Here is a 21362-nt window from a genome sequence, read left to right as displayed (position 1 = left end):
AAACCTTCCTACAGAAAGACTTACTTAAAGAAAACAAATAGTAACTGTCACATTTAAATTATTTTCCAAAGTATTCAATTATGTTAAAAACAGTTTATCTTCTTGTGTAAGTCGTTTTCTGAAAACATTCTTTATTGGGTTAGTTTGATTGGGAAGTACTTTTTCCTCATATGTGTTACTAAGTTTCAATGATAAAAAGTTGTATCGTCTGAAAGATGATTGTTTTTTATAGTTATTTTTCTGGAGCCAGCCAGCCAGTCTGAATGCTAAACATTTTTGTGTACAGTCTACCATCTGTTGTGGGCATAAAGAGCTGTGGTGAAGTTTTGCAGGGATATCTAGTTAATTTTTTTCAGTGAGATCCTAAATATTTTAAAGAATAATGGCTGAAGGACAGTTTATAGATCACTTGTTTCAATCCTTTTAAATTCCACTTTAGAAAACAGATTTAAAGATTAGTGACTTCTTCAAGGTCACAAAAGTGAAAAATAAAACAGAAAAAACACTTTACTAGAATCTAATTCTCAATTCCCATAATCTTACTGAGTCATGCTGCTTTTATTCTGTTTATATTTTTAAATTTTAAGAGCCTTTCTGATGATTACTTAAGAAAAATAGAATGAAACTTTACTTAATTAATTAGCATATCTAAGAATTTCACTAGTGATTAAAAAGTGCTAGTAGAATAGAATCTTGGAGAAAGGTTGAAAAAAAGTAAAACAATGGGAAAATAAAGCATAGTGTAGTAAGCAATATAAAACTATATATATTTATAATTTTATATAGATGCATTTCACTAAAAATATTTAAATAAAACAATATTTAGATTTTTCTTGTTTATTTGAAATCCTGCACATTTCTATTGTAGGTATTATATAATACTTTAGACTCCAAATGTTGGGACTTTTTAAAGCTTAAAGGATTTTTCTTGTTAGAGAGGCATTTTCCGTATATTTTCAGCTAGCAGTTTCCTTCGAGTCTACATGAGGCAGAGTCTAACCTTCATCAATTGTGTGTCAACTTCAATGAGGTACTGGGCAATTTTAAAGTACTTTTGAATTTTAATTTTAAAAATATGTCTCACATAGGTTACCATTGCCAGGATACAGTAACACAACAGAGTTAGAGTTTCCCCCCTCTGTTCTTAGTTACAGAAAAAGTAAATATAAAAACGATGATGGAATTTATTTATACATACCCACAGTCTTTGCAGGAGCCCTCCCGAGTTGCAAATAGGACTGGTTTAGGCACTCACTCAGCAGTATTTCTTAAGGAGGCAGTCACTGGCTGCTAAAAAGTGGGGGTGCTAGGTTAGGCCAACTAAAAAATGCTGCTGCTGCACTTGACTTGAAATTACTGCAAATTTGAGCACCTAATCCTATTCTTGGTAGAGAATATATATAGAGAGAATATATATATAGAGAATATATATATATTGCAGTGGATAAGGCAGTCATGATTATTTCTGTCCTAATCTTTAATTCTTTAATGATTGCCTAAGATGCAAGTTTTCACCTTCCTTCCTTCCTTCCCTCCTTCCCTCCTTCCTTCCTTCCTTCCTTCCTTCCTTCCTTCCTTCCTTCCTTCCTTCCTTCCTTCCTTCCTTCCTTCCTTCCTTCCTTCCTTCCTTCCTTCCCTCCTTCCTTCCTTCCTTCCTTCCTTCCTTCCTTCCTTCCTTCCTTCCTTCCTTCCTTCCTTCCTTCCTTCCTTCCTTTCTCTCTTCTTTCTCTTTCTTTCTCTCTCTCTTTCTTTCTTTCTTTCTTTCTTTCTTTCTTTCTTTCTTTCTTTCTTTCTTTCTTTCTTTCTTTCTTTCTTTCTTTCTTTTTTTCTTTCTTCCTTTCTTTCTCTCTTTCCTTCTTTCTCTCTTTCCTTCTTTCTCTCTTTTTTGGGGGGGTTCATCTTTCTGTTTTTTGTTTTTTTTAACTGTAAAGATCTCAAAATTTAGAAGAAAAAAGCTGATATAGTAGTGTGTTAAGTACATTCGCTTGCACAAAGGTGTATACAGATGTGCATAAGACTTTTCATTAGCAGCATTATTAAAGAGTTAAAATACTCAAATCCTGCATAATTGCAATGAGTTAACAAGGTTGTAACTTCCACACAGTGGCTACTTGATGTACATGTGTGTGTTTTTATGAGAGAGAGCTGATCTTATTGCCTTGATTTTCTAATTCTGCTGTAAATATTTCACACACATCCTCGCCCAGCATTTATAGGATATAATTTTCATAGATGAACATTATGCAACAAAACTATTTGGTTTCAAAATTATATTGGTCTCTTCAATATTTCAATTTAAATGACAAAATTTGAAATTATTATAACTCCATAAATTTTAAAACACATTTATTTATTTATTTATTATTATTATTATTTTTTTTGTATTTTTCTGAAGCTGGAAATGGGGAGAGACCGTCAGACAGACTCCCGCATGCGCCCGACCGGGATCCACCCGGCACGCCCACCAGGCGGCGATGCTCTGCCCACCAGGGGGCGATGCTCTTCCCCTCCGGGCGTCGCTCTGCCGTGACCAGAGCCACTCTAGCGCCTGGGGCAGAGGCCAAGGAGCCATCCCCAGTGCCCGGGCCATCTTTGCTCCAATGGAGCCTCAGCTGCGGGAGGGGAAGAGAGAGACAGAGAGGAAGGGGGGGGGGTGGAGAAGCAAATGGGCGCTTCTCCTATGTGCCCTGGCCGGGGATCGAACCCGGGTCCCCCGCACGCCAGGCCGATGCTCTACCGCTGAGCCAACCGGCCAGGGCCTATAACTCCATAAATTTTAGAAGGTTGTTAGCAATTCATAAGATTAAATAATGGTTGAAAAAACATAAAACCTTTATGGTAAAAGAAGGTCATATTAAGCATTTCAAATAAAGTCAAGTAATCTAGTTCCATTAAAATTGTCAAAGGAACAAATTTTTGTGTTTTAAAATAAAATGCCTAAGCTAAAATGTCTGAGTTTTATGTGTTTTAAAATAAAATGCCTAAGCTAAAATGTCTAAACCAGAAAGAGAGTCAAACAATATAACTTAATTTATAGTTAAAAAAATGTAATGTGTACATGAATCCTAGCATAAATTTTATTTTTATACGATAAAGTTTGACAGATATTTTGCAGTGAAATGGGGTATTGTCTTTTCCTAGCATCTTGTTTTTAATCTTCTCATTAACTTTTCTAGGACTAACCCATTTTTCTCTTACTCTGATTTGATACTCGAACCTAAAGAATTAAGAGCAGTTTATATTACTAGGTAAAGGAAAGTAACGCATTCATGCACAGAGTTTACTCACAATATCTAAATGAAAACTGTGAGCTAGGAGCTATATTCATTTTGACCCACTGTACTATTATATGATATTTCACTTCCTGTTAGAAAGATTTTCTTTTTGATAAACAGTCTTCCTTGAGGTCTGTTTGAATTTGTTGGGTACCTGTAACTATATTGCAAGTATTTCTTTTTTTTTCTTTCAACTAACATACTGCATTCCTTTAATAAAAGTTATTTTTTTTATGTCTTTCTGTAGGTAGCTGTTAATCCTTTGCAGATTAATATGATTTTGATGATTTTGGCAATACATTTTTCTTTTGTTGAATTTCTAAAGCCCATAATTTTTTTAAATGATTGGCTGTTTTACAAGTATAAAATAGAACAATGAGTGGGTCTTTAATTCATAGAGGAAGCACATCAACAGATTTATAATATTAAATTTATAATGGTAATAAATTCAGAGGCTGGTCATCATTTTTAGCCTTCTAAATATTTAATTGATTTCAATTCTGGATAATAAAGATGTTGTCATTTAGATATACCATCTATAAGTAAAGTGTAGCCTTTGGGATCTTAAAGGTCTTTTTCTTATTTCTTATTTTTTAATATTCTTTAATATGCCAAGCATACAGATGTTCATGTAGATGTGTAAATGAATAATAATTATATATTTTCTTCTTTCTATTTTGTTATATACAGGAACTAGAAAGGTAGTAGAAACAGTATATGACTTACTAGTATGTTACTAAAAGGCCGAATTTTGCTATCATTTCTAAATTTTCTCTTCTTTTGATATAATGGAATATAGTACATTTACTGGCATATCTAGTTATGAAGCTCACGTTTCAGTCTGGAGATTTAGGTAGGTAATTGAATGTTTCTTTTATATCTCTAAAATTACTGCATTTGTTCATCACCATTTTTTCCTGTAAAAGGTCATGTCCTCTTATTTTATCTCAAAACGGTTTTATAATTTACTGCCAAATAACTTTCCTTTGGTCTCTTCTGCAGTATCGTTACCTTTTAATGGAATATTAGCTTGTTTTTTGTTAGAGACCTATAAACAATTTTTTTTCTAGGTAAGTACCTAGCCTAAGCATTTTTGTGGATAATATTTCTCCAATGATATTTCCCTTTGTGTGTTCTGTTTTAGGAGAATTATAGACTATTGGGGTTTTAGGAAACATAGAGATTTCTGTATTGAAAACTCCTATCCAAAGGGTAAATTTCCTTCATAACACAGTGCCCACATAGCCCCTACTTGAAAATTCTGGGGATTCATAATGTGTCTCTTCCAGTTTCATCACATTTAATTCTAAGGATTGCTCTGATTTTCAGGCAATTCTCTGTGTGAAGCTCAACACTTCTTTTTCTTGAACTGGTACCGTTTCGTCCGGATTCTGTCTCCTTGACGCCATCGTTGTTACCCAGCTTTCACTTTTGGGATTCAGCCTCTCAATTTATATCAACTACTTCATATATAATAGTTTACAACATCTTTATTAGAATGGTAAATGTGTGCTCATGTAAGTGTGGAGTCTACGGCTGTAGATTATGATGGGCATCAGTGCAATATGTTTGTTTGATATCTCAGCTCAGCTGATGCCTCCAACTGAAGTAATAATGTCTTTAGGCTATGCTCTCCATTGATTGGTTTTTAATCTTTGCTTGGTCTTGTTTGACTTTACTATGTCTTACTAAGACTTTTTCTTCATGAGGTCAGGAAAAGAGCTGACTTCTGTTTTGTAATTGTAATTGACTTACTTCTTGCTCTTACCAAAAGGCAAGGTCTCTTATTACACACACACACACACACACACACACACACACACACACACACACACACACAGAAACATTCTGGCTAACTTTCCAGCATGGATGACATGACCAAACCTGGTGAAATTCTGGAGGAATCACATGACTGGAGTACAATCAAAGAAAACCCAACATCAACAAACCCTGAGACCTGCTCAGCTATCCTAATGTGTCCCCATTCTGTTCTCCTTTCATCCCTTCTCTCCTTTCTTTCTATTCCCTTTTTTTCCCCTTCATCTATTGTCTATTGTCAAGCATACACTCTGGGAATTTAGAGTAGAGAGGGGAAATACACCTAGAGATCAAGTAATGTGGTAATGACAGTGATGGAGGAAAGGTACCTAATCCTTATGGGTCTGAGAAATTATTTGTACAATCATATATCATATATATTAACCAGCTGCAAAGTTTTTCAAGTAAAGCTATCACATTTCAACACTGGATTTAGCTCCTTGTGACATTGACCTCTGATGATTAGCTCACACTACCTTTCCAATAATCCTACCTCTGCCATGACGCGCTTTCAACCTGCATCCTCCTCCCCTTCACCTTCTAGTCCCCAGGGCCTTCCCCTGCTTTATTCTCTTGCTCTAGCACACCTTGCCTTCTCAAGTGTTCTGTAATTAAGTTGTTTACTGTGAGTACTGTTGGTCTCTCCTACCAGAAAAGTAACTCACTGAGGACAGAAAACTTTATTTACCAGTGAATGAAAAGCATCTTATACTGAGTGAATGAGAGACTGAATGAGTAAATACATGAATACTTGTTCAGTGCTAAATTAAGTTTTCAGATTGTTTTCTGCCTTTTAATGAATTTTATTCCCTTTCCGGGCATTTATACCTCCTATCTCAAACTCTGTACTGCTTCCTGGATATTGTTATTGTAATATTTCATAACCATCTCTCAAAATTAAAATTTTTATGTACTCCCCTCCCCCAGTCTTCTCTCCTATATTTCCTGTCTCAGCCAGTCACCTGCGATTACCCCATCAGCCTATATTTCTCTACTTTTTTAAAAAATCTTAATTTATTGGGGTGATGCTGGTTAACATAATTATATAGGTTTTAGATGCCCAATTATTCAACACATCTCTCCACATCATATTGTGTGTTCAAAGATTTTATGAGAACCTTGAAAATTGCCTTTCTGAAATTCAGAAATATCATAAATCATTTTCTGATATAGCAATCTAGTAAAACAAAACAATAATAATAAAAATTGAATTAAAATAAAGGAAATGAATTCAGGATGGCATGCCATTCTTTTTCTACTTATTTTTGCTCTTGACACCACTGCTACTTTCTTTAATTCTTCACATTCCATCCAAATGATAACTAATAGAATCTGATATTAAACTTGTTGGCCCCCACTTTGCAATTTTTATACTTTTTTCTTTTAATGAAGACATCTGCCATTCTCCAGTATTCTCATGTCATAGTCATTCTCCAGTTTCTCAAGGACAGCACATCAACAAAGAAATCTGGACTATTATTTGTCTGAGCCCAGAAAACTTAACTAAGCCAAGCTTCAACTTGATTAGATGTTTCCTTGGTTTGAGCTTCTGTTCCCTCCTGTCAGTATGTGCCCTGTCCTTTATAGTTGATGCTCATTCTACTTAAGCAAAGGAGAGCAATCCAAGCTGGGATATTGCATTTCCAGTAAACACCAGGTGATGCTGATGTTGCTGGTCCTCAGACCACACTTTGAGTAGCAAGCTGGAGGATAAATGTGACAATGTTCAGTATCCTCCCCACCCCCAGCTCTGTCAATTCCTAGGATAACTTAGTTGCTTTATGCTAGAGTTATGCAGTTAACAGTGAGAACTATGATAAAGCACATTGATGATAGCCCCATGCCGTAATTTTGGGATAAGGAGAAATCTTGGAAAGTAGCTATCAGAAAACTACTACCTAGGAAGTGCTATCATCTCCCAACTCACACACTTAACTGCAAATCAAATGTCATTTAGCTGCACCTTTAGTCTTCTTCAGGATTGTTTTTCACTGGTATAAGAGGAGAATCAAGATCAAATAATTTCTTCAATTAATTTCTTTTTCCTGATATCATTTTAAGGTCCTTGGTGTGTCCTGTGGCATGATCCTCATTTTCCCTGGCTTTCCTGGCAATGACTACTCCTGTGGCCTTTAGAATGTCTACTTTCTTCTGTATTTTCATTTTATTGGTCCCTTCCTTATGACTATTGTCAAGAACTTTGAACTCCCTTTTGGTTGTTAATTGTGGAGTTTTGGTGTCTTTTTTCTGCTACTTATCTTCTCATTCAAGGGTTCTGCTCAAGTGAGTTGTACAACCAAGCAGCAACATGGTTGGGCAGTTGACAGTTGCTAGCCCAGAGTTCTGAACATGTCCAGAGTCCAGCATCAGTGAGAATCAGCCTGCCAGCACTATCTGCCTTTCTGGTTTTGCTTGTTTGGAGGGAAAAAGCAGTGTATCAATATGAGGGCCCAAGAAAACACAGAGTTACCAGGTACTGATAGCTGGGCTCTCTGGTAAATCTGCGTCAGAGCATGTTGGCTTAGGCCACAGGCTGAATTGGGGACTTCTGCTTTGTCCTCTGGAACAGAGATGGCTGGGGTTTTAGAGAAGTGTTGAGTCTATTTCCTCACTCATAAGCATGGGATGGACATAGTCCCATCAGTGCCATCTGCAGGATGAAACCGAGAGGGAAGAAAAGTCTTGAAATCAGTAACTTGCAAAAAGAGGAGCTGGGCCTGGTTCAAGAGGAAGACCCCATGTCTGCAAGGAATCAAAAGGAAAATGTCCAAGGAGCAGCAAGCATAATAATGGAAGAAAGGTCTCATCTCCAGACTACAGTAATCTGCCCATAAGTACAATGAGGATGAATGAATGTCTCAAGCAGGGAGTCAGATTTTCTATTACTTTTTATGAAGGATTCATAAAGAGGGCTTATAGGGAGACAGACACATGTGGAAAAGGGGACACGATGTCCAATCTCCCTCTACTGCAGGTTGCTCTGGAGACAGCCTACATCCATTTTCCTAATAGACCTTGACCTACTGTTGCTGACCATTGGTCAAGGTCTCCCTGATTCCTAGAAATGACAGTTCCTAAAATGCATATGTGGCTGGAAATAAAATATTGGGTATAACAAATTGTTTTTAGAATTGCCTTCATTGTTGTGGGAATGTATTTCATTATCTAATGCTCTGTTCTAAGGACAAAGAATCTATGAACAGGTGCCAGTATTCATTGTTGGCCTGTTTTAGCAGAGATGAGAGAGATGATGGTAATGGGCAGATCTCACTCTCCTCCGTGACCGACTAAAGTTTGGGTTGACAGAAGAAAGTACCTAAGGGGAATAAATTAATGAATTGGGAGGAAGAGTAGACAACTTGTCATGTTCCTTTTTCCATAAAGAAGCTTGTGAAAAATTGACAACTGTGGTCACTGTGCCATAGAAAAACCAGCTCTCATGACACCTTTGGCATAAATACCCTTCTCGTTGCAGGTATCTTCAAAGTAATGTTTTTCAGAGACCTACATAGAAAACATGTAGGTACAGTAAAAAGAGATGTAAATATTTGAATTAAAGAGAATTTTCCCTAAAAGTGCATCATAGATTACCATAAAAGTCAGAAACAATTAAATTGGACCAAACACCGCATTTTCTTTCTGCGTTTGCTTTTCTATTATGTGAGATGATCATTTCAGTTTAACTCATAATAAAGAGGACTCCTCCAAAATGTTTATATGGAAGGGAAAGAATAATTATATTTTTTGAACTGAATTTGGAATTTTAAAATCTCTATTTTGTTTTGAAGAAGAACTGTTGTAATAGTGATACCAAGCAGCAGCAGCAGCAATAACAGAAGCCATCTTTCTGTAGATAGGACATGCAGGGCTGGGAGCATTTTCTCAGAAGAAAATCAGGTGAGGGGACAGGGAGAGGAGATTCTTCTGGTTCCTTATTTCATTTGCATTTCTGGATAGGTGCTAGTTTGCACACTTCAGTTAGTAAATTGTTTAAGACAGATACTCTTGGAGGGTTTAAATAGAGTATCAGCCTCTACCCATTTTTATGATCTAATTAAAGACATTACTGTGGAACTGGAGCCTCCTCAAATAGGACAGCTCTTGGTTTTTATGGGGGTAGTGGCTGGGGGAGAGGTTGTGGTAAGCTAGCTTTGTGACGAATGATCATGATATAAAAGAAATGTAGAGCCTGACCTGTGGTGGCGCAGTGAATAAAGCGTCGACCTGGAAAGCTGAGGTTGCTGGTTCAAAACCCTGGGCTTGCCCAGTCAAGGCATATGTGGGAGTTGATGCTTCCTGCTCCTCCCTTCCCTCTCTCTCTCCTCTCTAAAATGAATAAATAAATTAAAAAAATTATATATATATAAAAAAGAAATGTAGAAAGCACAGAAGAGAACACATCTCATTCAGATATTTAAATTATTTAAAATTTTTTACCTGAGTCAAAGTGTTGTTATCTTCCATTCGGGAGGACTGAATCTTATTTTGAGCAGTCCCAGGAACCCTGCTCTGATTTCGGAAGAGAAGGGGTTCTGGCTAGCACAAAGTACTACATTTAAGCCCTTGGGAAGATTTGGAAATGGAGTACTAATTGAGACAGTATTACTCACGGAAACATCCCTGCTCTTAAAAAAATCTGTATCACCCATGCTGCATTTAATACATTGTTTTCAAACTTAGCAGACCTCATGTAGTGTATTCAAGTAGGCCTCAAACTTGTTTCCTGTGTCACCCACGTTGCTTTTGAATCCAGCATTCAAAGCACCAGGGCGTCATGTGTTTCTACTTCAAGGCTGCATGTACAGGAAATGCAAGCCCTCAACACCGCTTGGCAACAGAGGATCCAAATCAGCGCAAAGTGTGTAAATTATAACTAAATTGCAAAGCATTTGGACAAAACAGGCATGCTAGTCTAATCAGGAAAGCATTTGGTAATACAGGTTGGAAGAGGAATAAGGGGAGGGCAGCATCACAAATCTCTTTTAATATATTTCTGAACTTGGCAACCTGAACTGGTTTTGTCACATATTTGAAGCTTAAAAAGTATTTGGCCTTTACAACAGCCAAAATAAGTATCCTTTAATCACTTTCAACCTATGAACAGATGGGCACACAGTGCTTTTATAAATGGAGCATACAAAATACTTCAGTATCAGCCAAAACTCATTAGTAGGAATATCTGAACCAAACTCTAAAACTGATTTAGTGTTTAATATATATTATCATATAAGCATGAGTAGTTAAAAGGAAATTCCCTGTTCCAATGTTTGCCAAGCTCTGTGTCTAATGTTTAGACATGATCAACTTACTAATTAACTTATTGTGTCTTTTCTCACATAGAATCTTGCTTAATGACTTCTTTCTTTACTGAAAACCATTTGATTTGGTACTTTGATTATAGATTTGTCAGACTTCAGGTGAAAAAGTCAAATTCAGCTATTTAGCCCTGGTCTTTCTCTCTATTTTCTTAGAGTGACTTTTGTTGAAGGCGGCTTGGGGACAAAGGGGGCAGTATCTTCCATGGTGAAAACTGGTTTTACATCTAGGCTCTAATGACTCACATTATTATCTTCACAAAGATTTTCTAAAAGAGTTTTATAGAAACTCTTTAGTGACTAAGGATCTGTAAGAATAATAAATCTCTCCATATCAGAATTACATTAAGACATTGTGAAGAAAGATAAGATTTTAAAATTATATTTGGAAGGGTAAACCGAAGATATTAGGACAGTTCCTACTCATTTTCTATATCAGAGGCAGGTTACTCAGTCTCCAGTCACAATATATTTGACAGTCACAATATATTTCCCAGATCTCATCTACTTACAACTATTCTTCTAGCTTACACGAAGCTGAACATTTCTGTAATAGTCAGTATATATGGTCTGGCTGTATCTTTTCAGTACCACTATAACCAACAAAAGAACAAAAACTTAAAGCCAGTCACCCAAATGATCCAAATCATTGAGGACTGGGGACTACTAAGGCCATCCATTCTGAAGTCATGACATAATTTTGTCCCCTTTTGATTTTATCACACAAATAACAGAAAGGGCTTTGAATTCTAACCATGCTAATTAACCTTCATGGTCTTGAAAAACTTACCTAATTTATTGGAACATCAGTTTATAAAATCAGAATAGTAACATTTACCCAAAAAATTACTTTGAGAATTAAGGGAGAAAGTATGTCAAAAGTAAGTACTTAATAAAAGATTGCTATAAATATTGTTACTAATAGATTTGGTTATTTTATATTTCTTTTATGTTACACAATAGGTAATTGGTCTATTTCAGAAACTCTGAACAAAATAAAAAAAAAGAAACACATAATCATTTTCCTTTAAACCTAAAGTTTTGTTTTCAGCCTAGTACTTAAATGGGATTTGCATATATTTTATTGGAAGATTTGATGAATTTGAATATTATAAGGGCAGGTAGGTCCTGAGCAAGAGCTCCTTGAAAATACTTCTCAGATGGTCCTGATGCTCCCCTCAATCCTGAAGCACTGCATGAATACAGTCGCTAACAATATTTGCATGTTTCTTTCTGGCCTTATTTAGATATCATTAAAATGTAATGCTGCAATCACATAATGAATATAATTTAATATCTTCATTCTCAGTATCATTTTGAAACCATAAGCATTTTCTCTTTTTTTTTAAATTTTAATGAGGTGATATTGATCAATCAGGGTACATAGGTTTAGAGAAAACATGAGCATTTTCTCAAGTTATGTTATTACATAATTTTTGTAAGTATCACTTTTATGATCACATAATAATGTATTCCTTGGATATAACACTATTTGCTTAGATATTTATTTCTGAATTTCTCCCATCATAAATGAAACTATAAAGAATATCTTATATGTGTATGTATATACATATATATATCTTTCTAAAATTTTTATTGTTTTGAAGATTAGTGCTAGAGAGAATTAATTACCTGTGTTTACTGATCACAGAATAAAAAATGCCTTTCTTCCCTTGACTCAGATATTCTGTGTACACTTACTCATAAGGGAGGGAAGACGGGTGGTCAGCTTGCTTTCACCTCCCTTGTGTTGGGGTGGCCCTAAGGCACAGCTTTGACTAAATAAGTTGGTTCAGCAACTTTTGATTCAATATCATTAACTTGGTGTTTTGTTGGGCCAGTATTATTAACACAAACAGAATAAGAGGCTTTGATGAAAAAATAAAGATGCCCATATTGTAGGGTTAGCAAAATTAGAATCATATGATATGAAGGTATCAGTAACTTCTGTCTAGAAGATTAATAAATTCTCATGTGTTGCATTCTTTTAAAATGACTTTATGTGGCAAAAATATTTTTATTGTCCTTGTCAGTTCCTCTATTGAGATTAGGAGTAAGGAATTTTTCTGTTTTCTTCCTCCAGGTTTTACCTACATTATACATAATGGTGTAAACATCCTTTGTCTCCTTTTACTATCCTCAGTATTTCCAATATTTCTTGTCAGTTAGTGACATTTTAGCAGGTGAGAACTCCTTAAGCAAAAGAGGAGAAACATAGAAAAAAAAAAAAAAAAAAAAAAAGGAGAAACTAGGCTGGTTATCTAGGACTAGTGTTCATTTTTTTTTTTTTTTTTTTTAGTGTTCATCTTTTTTATATAAGTGAGTCCATGTTTCTAATAGGAGCCACTATATCTAGAAAAATGACTTACCTTTAATTGTGATATCTTTAGTATAGAATATGGATACAGTTTAGAATTTTCAATTATATCATGGTAGAAAAAAGTATTAATTTTTGTTAAAACTTTGTAAGTAAACACATATAATGAATTCAGTGAAGGCATTTTGTACATATTTAACTTGTGCCACAGTGTTTAGTAGATAAAATAAATTAATATGTTTTTATTTATATAAAATTATTTCTGATGATTTACTGACATGATCTATATTAAAATTTTTATTGTGCCTGGCTATTGTTGGCACAGTGGATAGAGCATTGACCTGGGATGCTAAAGTCCCAGGTTGGAAATCCCAAGGACTTATCATGGGCTCATCCAGCTTGAGCCTGGGCTCACCAGCTTGAGCACAGGGGTGCCAGCGTGAGTGCAAGATCATCATTATGATCCCAAGGCCACTGGCTTGAGTCCAAAGATCACTGGCTTGAAGCCCAAGGTAGTTAGTTGGATTGAGCAAGGAGTCACTCGCTCAGCTGGAGTCCCCCCTCCCCCCCGTCAAGGCACGTATGAGAAGCAATCAATGAACCAATAAGGTGCCACAACTATGAGTTGATGCTTCTTATCTCCCTCCCTCCTCTCTCTCTCTCTATAAAAAATGTTTTTTCATTAGGGTTTTTTTCCCTTAGAGTTCTGAGGGGTTAGTTGGAACCACTTCCATATCATTTAAAGGCTATTTCATTCTAATTTATACAAATAAAGTAAAAAGAGAGAAAGAAATTTATAAATAGTTCCTCACAAAAAGTGAGTGGTCTCTCATTTTTTATTAGAAAAATAATATCAATTATAATTTAATCTGTTTATTCAATTGCAGATAATTCTTGTTTTGCTTAGATCTTGGATTAAGCAGACATAAAGTTGTCTGTTTTTGGACAAAATGTATTATAGCAGGTTCATGGTTATGATATCAGTTTAAATTGAGAAGCTTCTAGTGGTCATAAGTCTTTTGCTTCTACCATAATTTGTTAAGAAAATACATTTTTGTAAGGGCATCAATTTTTATATTTATTTCATAAGCCATAATTTATGAACTATAACTCATATCAAAAGCTTTGGGCAAGTGTGAGGAAGGCAGAAACTACTTATTAAGATAAGACTGACCGGCATAATATGTATTTAGTACAATAACCAGCAGTATTGGAGTAGAAAGGAATGGTGTCCTCTACAGATAACATATAGATTCACCTCACCAACATTTGGTTATCGAGCACCTTGAAATAAGAGCATATTCCTCACAGTGAGGACATTGACAAATGTCATGTTTTAAAAAAGCTTATCCTGTCAAGTGTTTGTCATGAGTGTCACTACTTGACAGAGATAATTTAGCTCTAAAATGAAATTCTTCTAAAAGTCAATTTGACAGTTATTTCATTGGCCTTTGGTTATAAACATCAGTATGTAAATCAGGCATGTAATTGCAACAATAACATCACAAAATATGGTGGCTTAAAAACAACAGCTATTATTGCTCATGAGGCCATTCTGATAGCCTGCTCTACACTCAGCTGATATCATTCAGTGAGTACAACTCACTGGAGTTGCATACAACTTGTTTCTTCTCCATGTAGTCTGTCCTCCCTGGGAGAGTTGGTGGCTTGTTCTCATGTAAATGTAGGCTTCCAAGAGAATGGAACCGGGTAAGGCTTCCAAGAGAATGGAACCGGGTAAGAGAATGGAACACACACTCAGAGGCATCACAGCATCACTTCTGTTAGATTCCGTTGGTCAGAACAATTCACCAAGCCAACCCAGAGCTTATTTGGGCCATATTTAAAATATTGGGTGTCTAGCTATTTTGAGTTTGGAGCCAACATGCTTTTAAGCATAAGAAGTAAACAACAAAGGGGCTAATATACAAGGGTCATCTTAGGTTTCATTTACAGAACAGCTATGCCAAATATACCTTGTTGATTCTAGCATCCTTCCTTTTATCTAGTGAAGAAGAAAATCCTTGGTACTGTCCTGCAGTCACATGACAAAGCCAGAAGATAGATTAAAAAGACACTATAACAGTCTGTTTTTAAATTTGAGGCTTGAATTTGGAGAAAACAATTTTGAAAAGAATTGTCAGAGTAGGCAAAGTATGAGCAAAAGTACCTTTAGAGTAAAAAAGATAGTAACAGCCACAGTTAATTAAATATTGGGAATACCAGTTTTTGCCAGAAGTATATCACAAAGAAGAAAAAAGATTCATAAGCATGAGAGAAGGAATATTTTGTGATATAAGAACTTTTATATTCTATACTGAAGGTACTGATTTTTTTTTCTGTCAAGTTCAGAGCAGACTGTGTATTCAAAAATCACTTTGTCAATATGAGAGAAAGTAAATCAAATTCTACTTTTATTCTTTACTTATATCATGTATGTCACATTGTATAATCAAGGATTCATAATCACTTCTTTATTTTATAACTAAGCTCATCAAAACTGAGCTGTCTGAATTTGGTATGTTTTATAGGTTCTTTTCAAACCCATTGTTTGTTAAAATAGTTTGCTTTTCATATGTTTAAGGCATAAGATAAAATTCTTTATTTTCAGTTAATAAAAAATCAGACAAAACAATCCATTATTTTGTAAACATGTTTGCATTTATTTATAATATTTTTACTTAATATAGTTTTACTAATTTATATTAAATATAGCTTTTAACCCAATTAATGTCAGTTCATTCTCTCTTTCTCTCTCTTTCACACACACACACACACACACACACACACACACACACACACACATACACACACCACTTCTTTCTAGGTGAGAACTATGTGCCATTCAATGCCACTTAGAAGACCACAACTCTTGTGACCACTGCTGAAGATTCAACAATAAACATCATGTATCACCTTACAATCAATCACACATATCACTTTAAGATTTATGTACACCTTGTTGTTTAGGTAATAGAACTTTGGGTTTTGGCTCATTTGGATATTTCTTTTTATAACAGATTTCCTATTTATTTTCTGAGAAATAAGAAAAAGTCATGAACTCAGAATCCTTTAGATTTTATAGCAGATCTTGAAACTTTGAATAAGCCAGAAGTAATAATTTCCACTTCATCTTCATTCTGTTTATCTCATACATCAAGGTCCACTCATAAAAATTGTTATATTACCCAAGCAAAAAACCTCTTAAAAGTCAGCCTCTTTTATAAGCTAGTCAATATCAATTTTAATGTAAAAAAAAACCAAACCAAAAAACTTCATAATTGTGCCTTTTCTAATAGCTTTCCCTATTTAAGTCATATATGTCTCCAGAGGAAAAAAAATGATATATGTTTGACTCATTAACCCACAGAAGATTTCTGAAGAGAATGAGAAAAAGAAGCCATAGGTACAAAAGAGCTGTAGTTACTAGAAATTATACAAGGCTAACTTCCATTCTTTTGCAGAGAGAGCAAGGGCATTTTTCATTTATACACACAAGCACAAAGAGAGCTAACAGCCTCAATTCTACATCATTAGCTGTAGGTCAAATGTAAATATGGAGTACAATTTTCAGTGCCTGGGCAATCCCACTGGTCAGTTATGACTGGAAGTAGGAAGGTCAAGGAAATGAAAAGACTCTCCAAGTAATACTTGTTACAAATATTTCTTTATCTGGGGTACTATCCATTCTAGTGGGCCAAAAATTATCTTGAGTGATTTTAGCTATACTGATAATTAGCCAACATATAATACAGGGCATTTCAGAAGATACTGCAAGCTTCAAGATAAACTAACAAAAAAGTCAATGTAAAAGACTGATGTAGGATTCCCTGTCTTATACCATTCACTACCCAAAGAGACTAGAGGGTCAAATAATCAACATCAGACTCCCAACATTTCAGTCACTAAGGGAAGAAAAATAGTGGCTCTGTCTAAAACAGAACAAAACACACTAAGGACCAGCTTAATGCAGATATCAAAGCATACTCAGAGAAAAATGACGCAGAAACAGGGTCAGTGCTATTCACTCTGGGAATCAAGAAAGTTGGCCTGGGATTCAGAGGGATCTATAGAGTGCCTTTTCAGGAAAAGACTCAGCTCTGGTGCGTGAGTTCTCTTGGGCATCTCTTTGGTACTTTGGCTGTGAAAGTTGCAGAAACGAAAGAAATGAAAAAGTATAAAAAGCTTTCTGTGTATCCTAAATATTGCAAGGAAAATAGACTTTGGACTTTGCAAGACATTGAAAAAACTGACTACCATATAAAACCAATACAACATATATATAAAGGAAAAAAGTAGGTACAAGATTACCAAGGTTACAGAGAGTCTGATCACAGCAGAAAGTCCCCAGTGTCTTCAACCTGTTTGTCATCACTGCAAGGGCCATCTATGTCAGTATTGCAGGGCTTGTCACTGATTCCAGTATGACCCCTAACTTCTGTGATTTTGTAGTCTGTGACCCTACACATACACTATCGTGAATCTCAGTTGATAGCATTTGGAAAATAAAATTAATCTTTACAGAAAATTGGCAAGCAGAATATCAGTGCCAAATAAATTTGGAATAGTCTTTAGTTTAATAGCTTCTGGGACAGGAAAGTTATTTATTTTGATTAACTTGCCCTGTTGTATGAAAACCTTTTGTTCCTTAGATACTATTTCTCTCTTTTGAATAGTTGTGAACAAGCTTTGGCAAGTTCACTGTGTTTTGGGTTTTCTTTGAAAAGTTAATGTTATGTACGTTATATTGATTCTGGTATGTTCAACCTTCTTTGGAGAACTCTGTTGACATGTCCAGGTAATGTCTATGAAGTCTACATACAAACCACAACATATTTTTTATTTCAGTATATTCATCATTGAAATAAATCTAGGACTTTTCAAAAGTTTATTTTTCTTATTAACGATAAAAAAGTTTTATATTTTATTTTTAGGGTACGACCTACTCAAAGTAAAAGTGATAAACTTGACAATAGAGTTAAAAGAATTGGACCACATATCGATATTTTTCAAGTATTTCAGGAGAGGAAAACAATGATATTTACCAGAAAATCAATTAAATCGATCACTATCATGCAGGCATATGTTAAAGGGTGGCTTGAACGCAGAAGATTCCAAAGATTAAGGATCAAGGTAAAACATATATTAAATATTATAAAGTGTTTACAATATCTCGTGTAGATTTAATTAAATAGAAATTTTGAATAATCACTTGGTAAACAAATCTATGATTTTTCTAAATAAAGTTCTGTCTACCTTCTTTGGATTAAGAAAATGCTATGAATAATCTACTTTGCTGACTGTGTCAAGCTGGAGACAAAGCAAAAGGCCTGATTTATCCTTAATTGAACAACAGTTCTGGGTCTACTGTTAAGGCCAGGACCACATATATTTTCACTAATTTTGTTTCTCCTTTGCTGTCTGTTGATTCTCTGTGAGCATTTAGATGATGAGTATGAGAATTTGTCGAGATTAAGTTTCTATAGAAAATGGCAGAGTGATGACTAATAAAACACAGGTGAATTTCCGGCCACTTTAGGAACCCACAAAAAATTGGTGATCAAGAATTGGGGTGGTGTCATTCCTCCTAGCTGTATATTATCTTTAGTCATTATGAAAAGTAAGGCCTAGAAAGATAACATAACTGTCTAAAGTTGCACAGCTAAGCCAGTGGCATACTCAAATTTTGAGAATTAACCTTAAGTCACTCTAGCTCCAAGAACTTTAAAAGACTAGGGCATTCTGGTAACAATAGTATCCAATAATCATTGCAAAATGGTGGATTCTTTTCTTAAATCAGGCTCAACATGGACATCGGAATGTCCTGTCGAGAGCTAACTCTACAGATCCAGTTGTGGTGTGCTCACATCAGGGAGACAATATGGAGAGCTATAGGTGCAGTTATTTAGAGAGGCACCAACCAGTTCTGTGGCAATCCAGGAGTAGCTGCTGACATTTTACAGAGCACATTGGAAGAAACCAAGATTCAGTGATACAGATAGCCAAGAATGTGTACTTAGTCTTTATGCTAAGCAATTAAATATAGAATGATAGAGTGTGTGCTTCAGACAATAATAAAAGTCATCATTCTGACCTAGGTCAGGGGACACAGAGAAGAGGCCTGAAAAAAACAAGAACCAAACCCTTGTACATGTCCTGTAGCTACGTGTATGTGGCTAAGGGCTTCACTAATTCTTTAGTGGGTGGGGAAGTGAATACAAAGAGCACATTTAATGTTATCTGTGGCTTATATATTTAAGTGTGTGTTTATGTCTGTATATTTACAGTAACTATTCAGAATATGATATTTTTATTTCATTGTATACAGGTTTGATAATTTAAAAAATGTTTCCTTTTTGTTTTTACAAGGGTTTGCATAAAGATCATTTGGAATATTGTCCTACATAAGTGTTTAGACAAGTTTAGAGTTCAATGAACGTGGTCAAGACATTTGGTCTATAATATATTTTTTTAAGTTAAATTGTGGGAAAACATTTGTTAAAATTGTACAAAGGTTAGAAAATGTCAACATGGAAATAGTTATCTCATAAACTGATAAAAACATAATAATAATAGAAACGTAGGTAGAAGACATGGACTAGTACTTTATACTAGAAGAAACATAAATGACTAGTAAATGTGAAAAGGGGCTACCGTTGCTAGGAAATCAAAGAAATTAAATTCCACTGAGTGTCGTATGGTAGTGGAATTATGTACACAAGCAATTAATTCACCATATATATATTTAAAAAGACATGACCATATCAAACGAAAGACAGACTGACAATGCACACTGAAATAATTTCTTAAAATGCTGAAGCGTGATGAGTATAATATCTTTACCGTTTAAGTCAACAGGAATTGGAAAATTGTAATCATTTATTTGCAACGAGTATTTTATATTTTAATATTACTGTTATAAAAGCCAATCTGCACATTTTTCTGATAAATTCTATTTGAGAAGTATTGAGAGATGTAAGGGTTCATACACTGAGGTGGGCACAGCCCCGTTGCTGGGCATGTTTCCATGCTGACGACTGGCAGAGAGGCAGGCTGCAATGAGAGCCACCACCTCCTAACCATGAAAACCTCTTGGTAATCTTTCAAATCCCTCAGATATGAGGAGGTGTCCCTCATAAGATAAGTTGCATCCCCCCAAAAATATTTATTAGATTCAGAGGAAAAGCTGCTCCATTGACTTTGGGGCCTGCTCAAAGCTCTGCTCTCTTAGCAAAGGTCATTGTCTATCTAAGCAGCACACGCCAGACAGGTACCTTTAGGCTCATATTCTAAAAATATAATTAAAGCACTGCTTGATTCTTAATTATAAGCAAAAGACCCCCAAACAAAACAAAAAGCAAAAACAAGTAACAACAACAAGAACAACAACAAAACTACTGACAGATTTAGGCTTTTGAGTAGAATATTGAGTAGAGGTCGGAGAACTAAACTCAGAATTAAGAGATGATAATTAATTTAGCTTCCAAGTTACTCTACCACACAAATAGATTTGCCACTATTTTGCTTTTAAAAGCATTCCATTTAAAATCTGGGGCTAGTATAGATAATGAATGAAGCTTTGTTCTGTGTCTGTATCCTAGCCACAGAGGAGACTTGAGTCACGATCATCTGATTTGCACCTTCAAATTATAGATGAATTTTACCTCCCACTAAGATTCATAGGGTGCAGAACACTCCAAAAGTGTGACCAATTCATTATTTTTTTTTAAATGACAGGGACCTATTGAACAAAAGACAGATTAAAAAGAAACCTTGGAAAATGTTATTAAATGTTGAAAGACGATTAGGAAACTCAGAATCTGCCTGAATTCTTATGACATTCAGATAGAAGGAGAAAAGTGAAGAGGAAAGTAGTGACATAATGCTAATTGCTTGTTTCAGTCAAGAAAATTAAACATGGCCTGACCTGTGGTGACGCAGTGAATAAAGCATCAACCTGGAAATGCTGAGGTCGCCGGTTCGAAACCCTGGGCTTGCCTGGTCAAGGCACATATGGGAGTTGATGCTTCCAGCTCCTCCCCCCTGTCTCTCTCTCCTCTTTATCTCTCTCTGTCTCTCTCTCTCTCCTTTCTAAAATAAATAAATAAAAATAAAAAAATAAAAAAGTAAAAAAAAAAAGAAAATTAAACAATAATATTTCATTGATAATATTGCTAAATTAAGAAATATAGAGTTAAGCATAGAATTAAAAAATTTAGAGAAGATTCACACAATTAAGTGAAGGTAAAAAAATAAAATTATAAAAATAACCTTTAAAGAATTATACAAAACAAAATAAATGGCAAGAGCAAGAACAATTATGTGATATAAAAAGAAATATACTGCCTGACCAGGTGGTGGTGCAGTGGACAGAGTGTTGGACTGGGATGTGGAGGACTTAGGTTCGAAACCCCAAGGTCACTGGCTTGGCTTAGGCGTGGACTTATCCAACTTGGGTGCAGGCTCACCAGCTTGAGCATGGGTCACTGGCATGAGTGCAGGATCATGGACATGACCGCACAATTGCTGGCTTGAAGCCCAAGGTTGCTGGCTTGAGCAAGGGGTTACTCGGTCTGATGGAGCCCCCAGGTCAAGGCACATGTGAGAAAGCAATCAATGAACAACTAAGGAGTCACA

The 21362-nt window shown here is 35.3% G+C and overlaps 1 protein-coding gene across 1 annotated transcript in view; it reads left to right on the top strand.

Annotated features, from left to right (window-relative positions):
• The window catches only part of IQCM (IQ motif containing M), a 267294-nt gene that overhangs the window by 112852 nt on the left and 133080 nt on the right, over positions 1-21362 (top strand). The window contains exon 9 of the mRNA XM_066360174.1: positions 17660-17858. Within this exon, the coding sequence (XP_066216271.1) occupies positions 17660-17858 (199 nt within the window). The remainder of the gene's footprint in view (positions 1-17659; positions 17859-21362) is intronic.

Source organism: Saccopteryx leptura, chromosome 1 (assembly GCF_036850995.1).
Source record: "Saccopteryx leptura isolate mSacLep1 chromosome 1, mSacLep1_pri_phased_curated, whole genome shotgun sequence".
NCBI classification, from domain to species: domain Eukaryota; kingdom Metazoa; phylum Chordata; class Mammalia; order Chiroptera; family Emballonuridae; genus Saccopteryx; species Saccopteryx leptura.
Note: the sequence above shows the minus strand (reverse complement) of the source record. Positions and strands in the feature narration are given on the sequence as shown.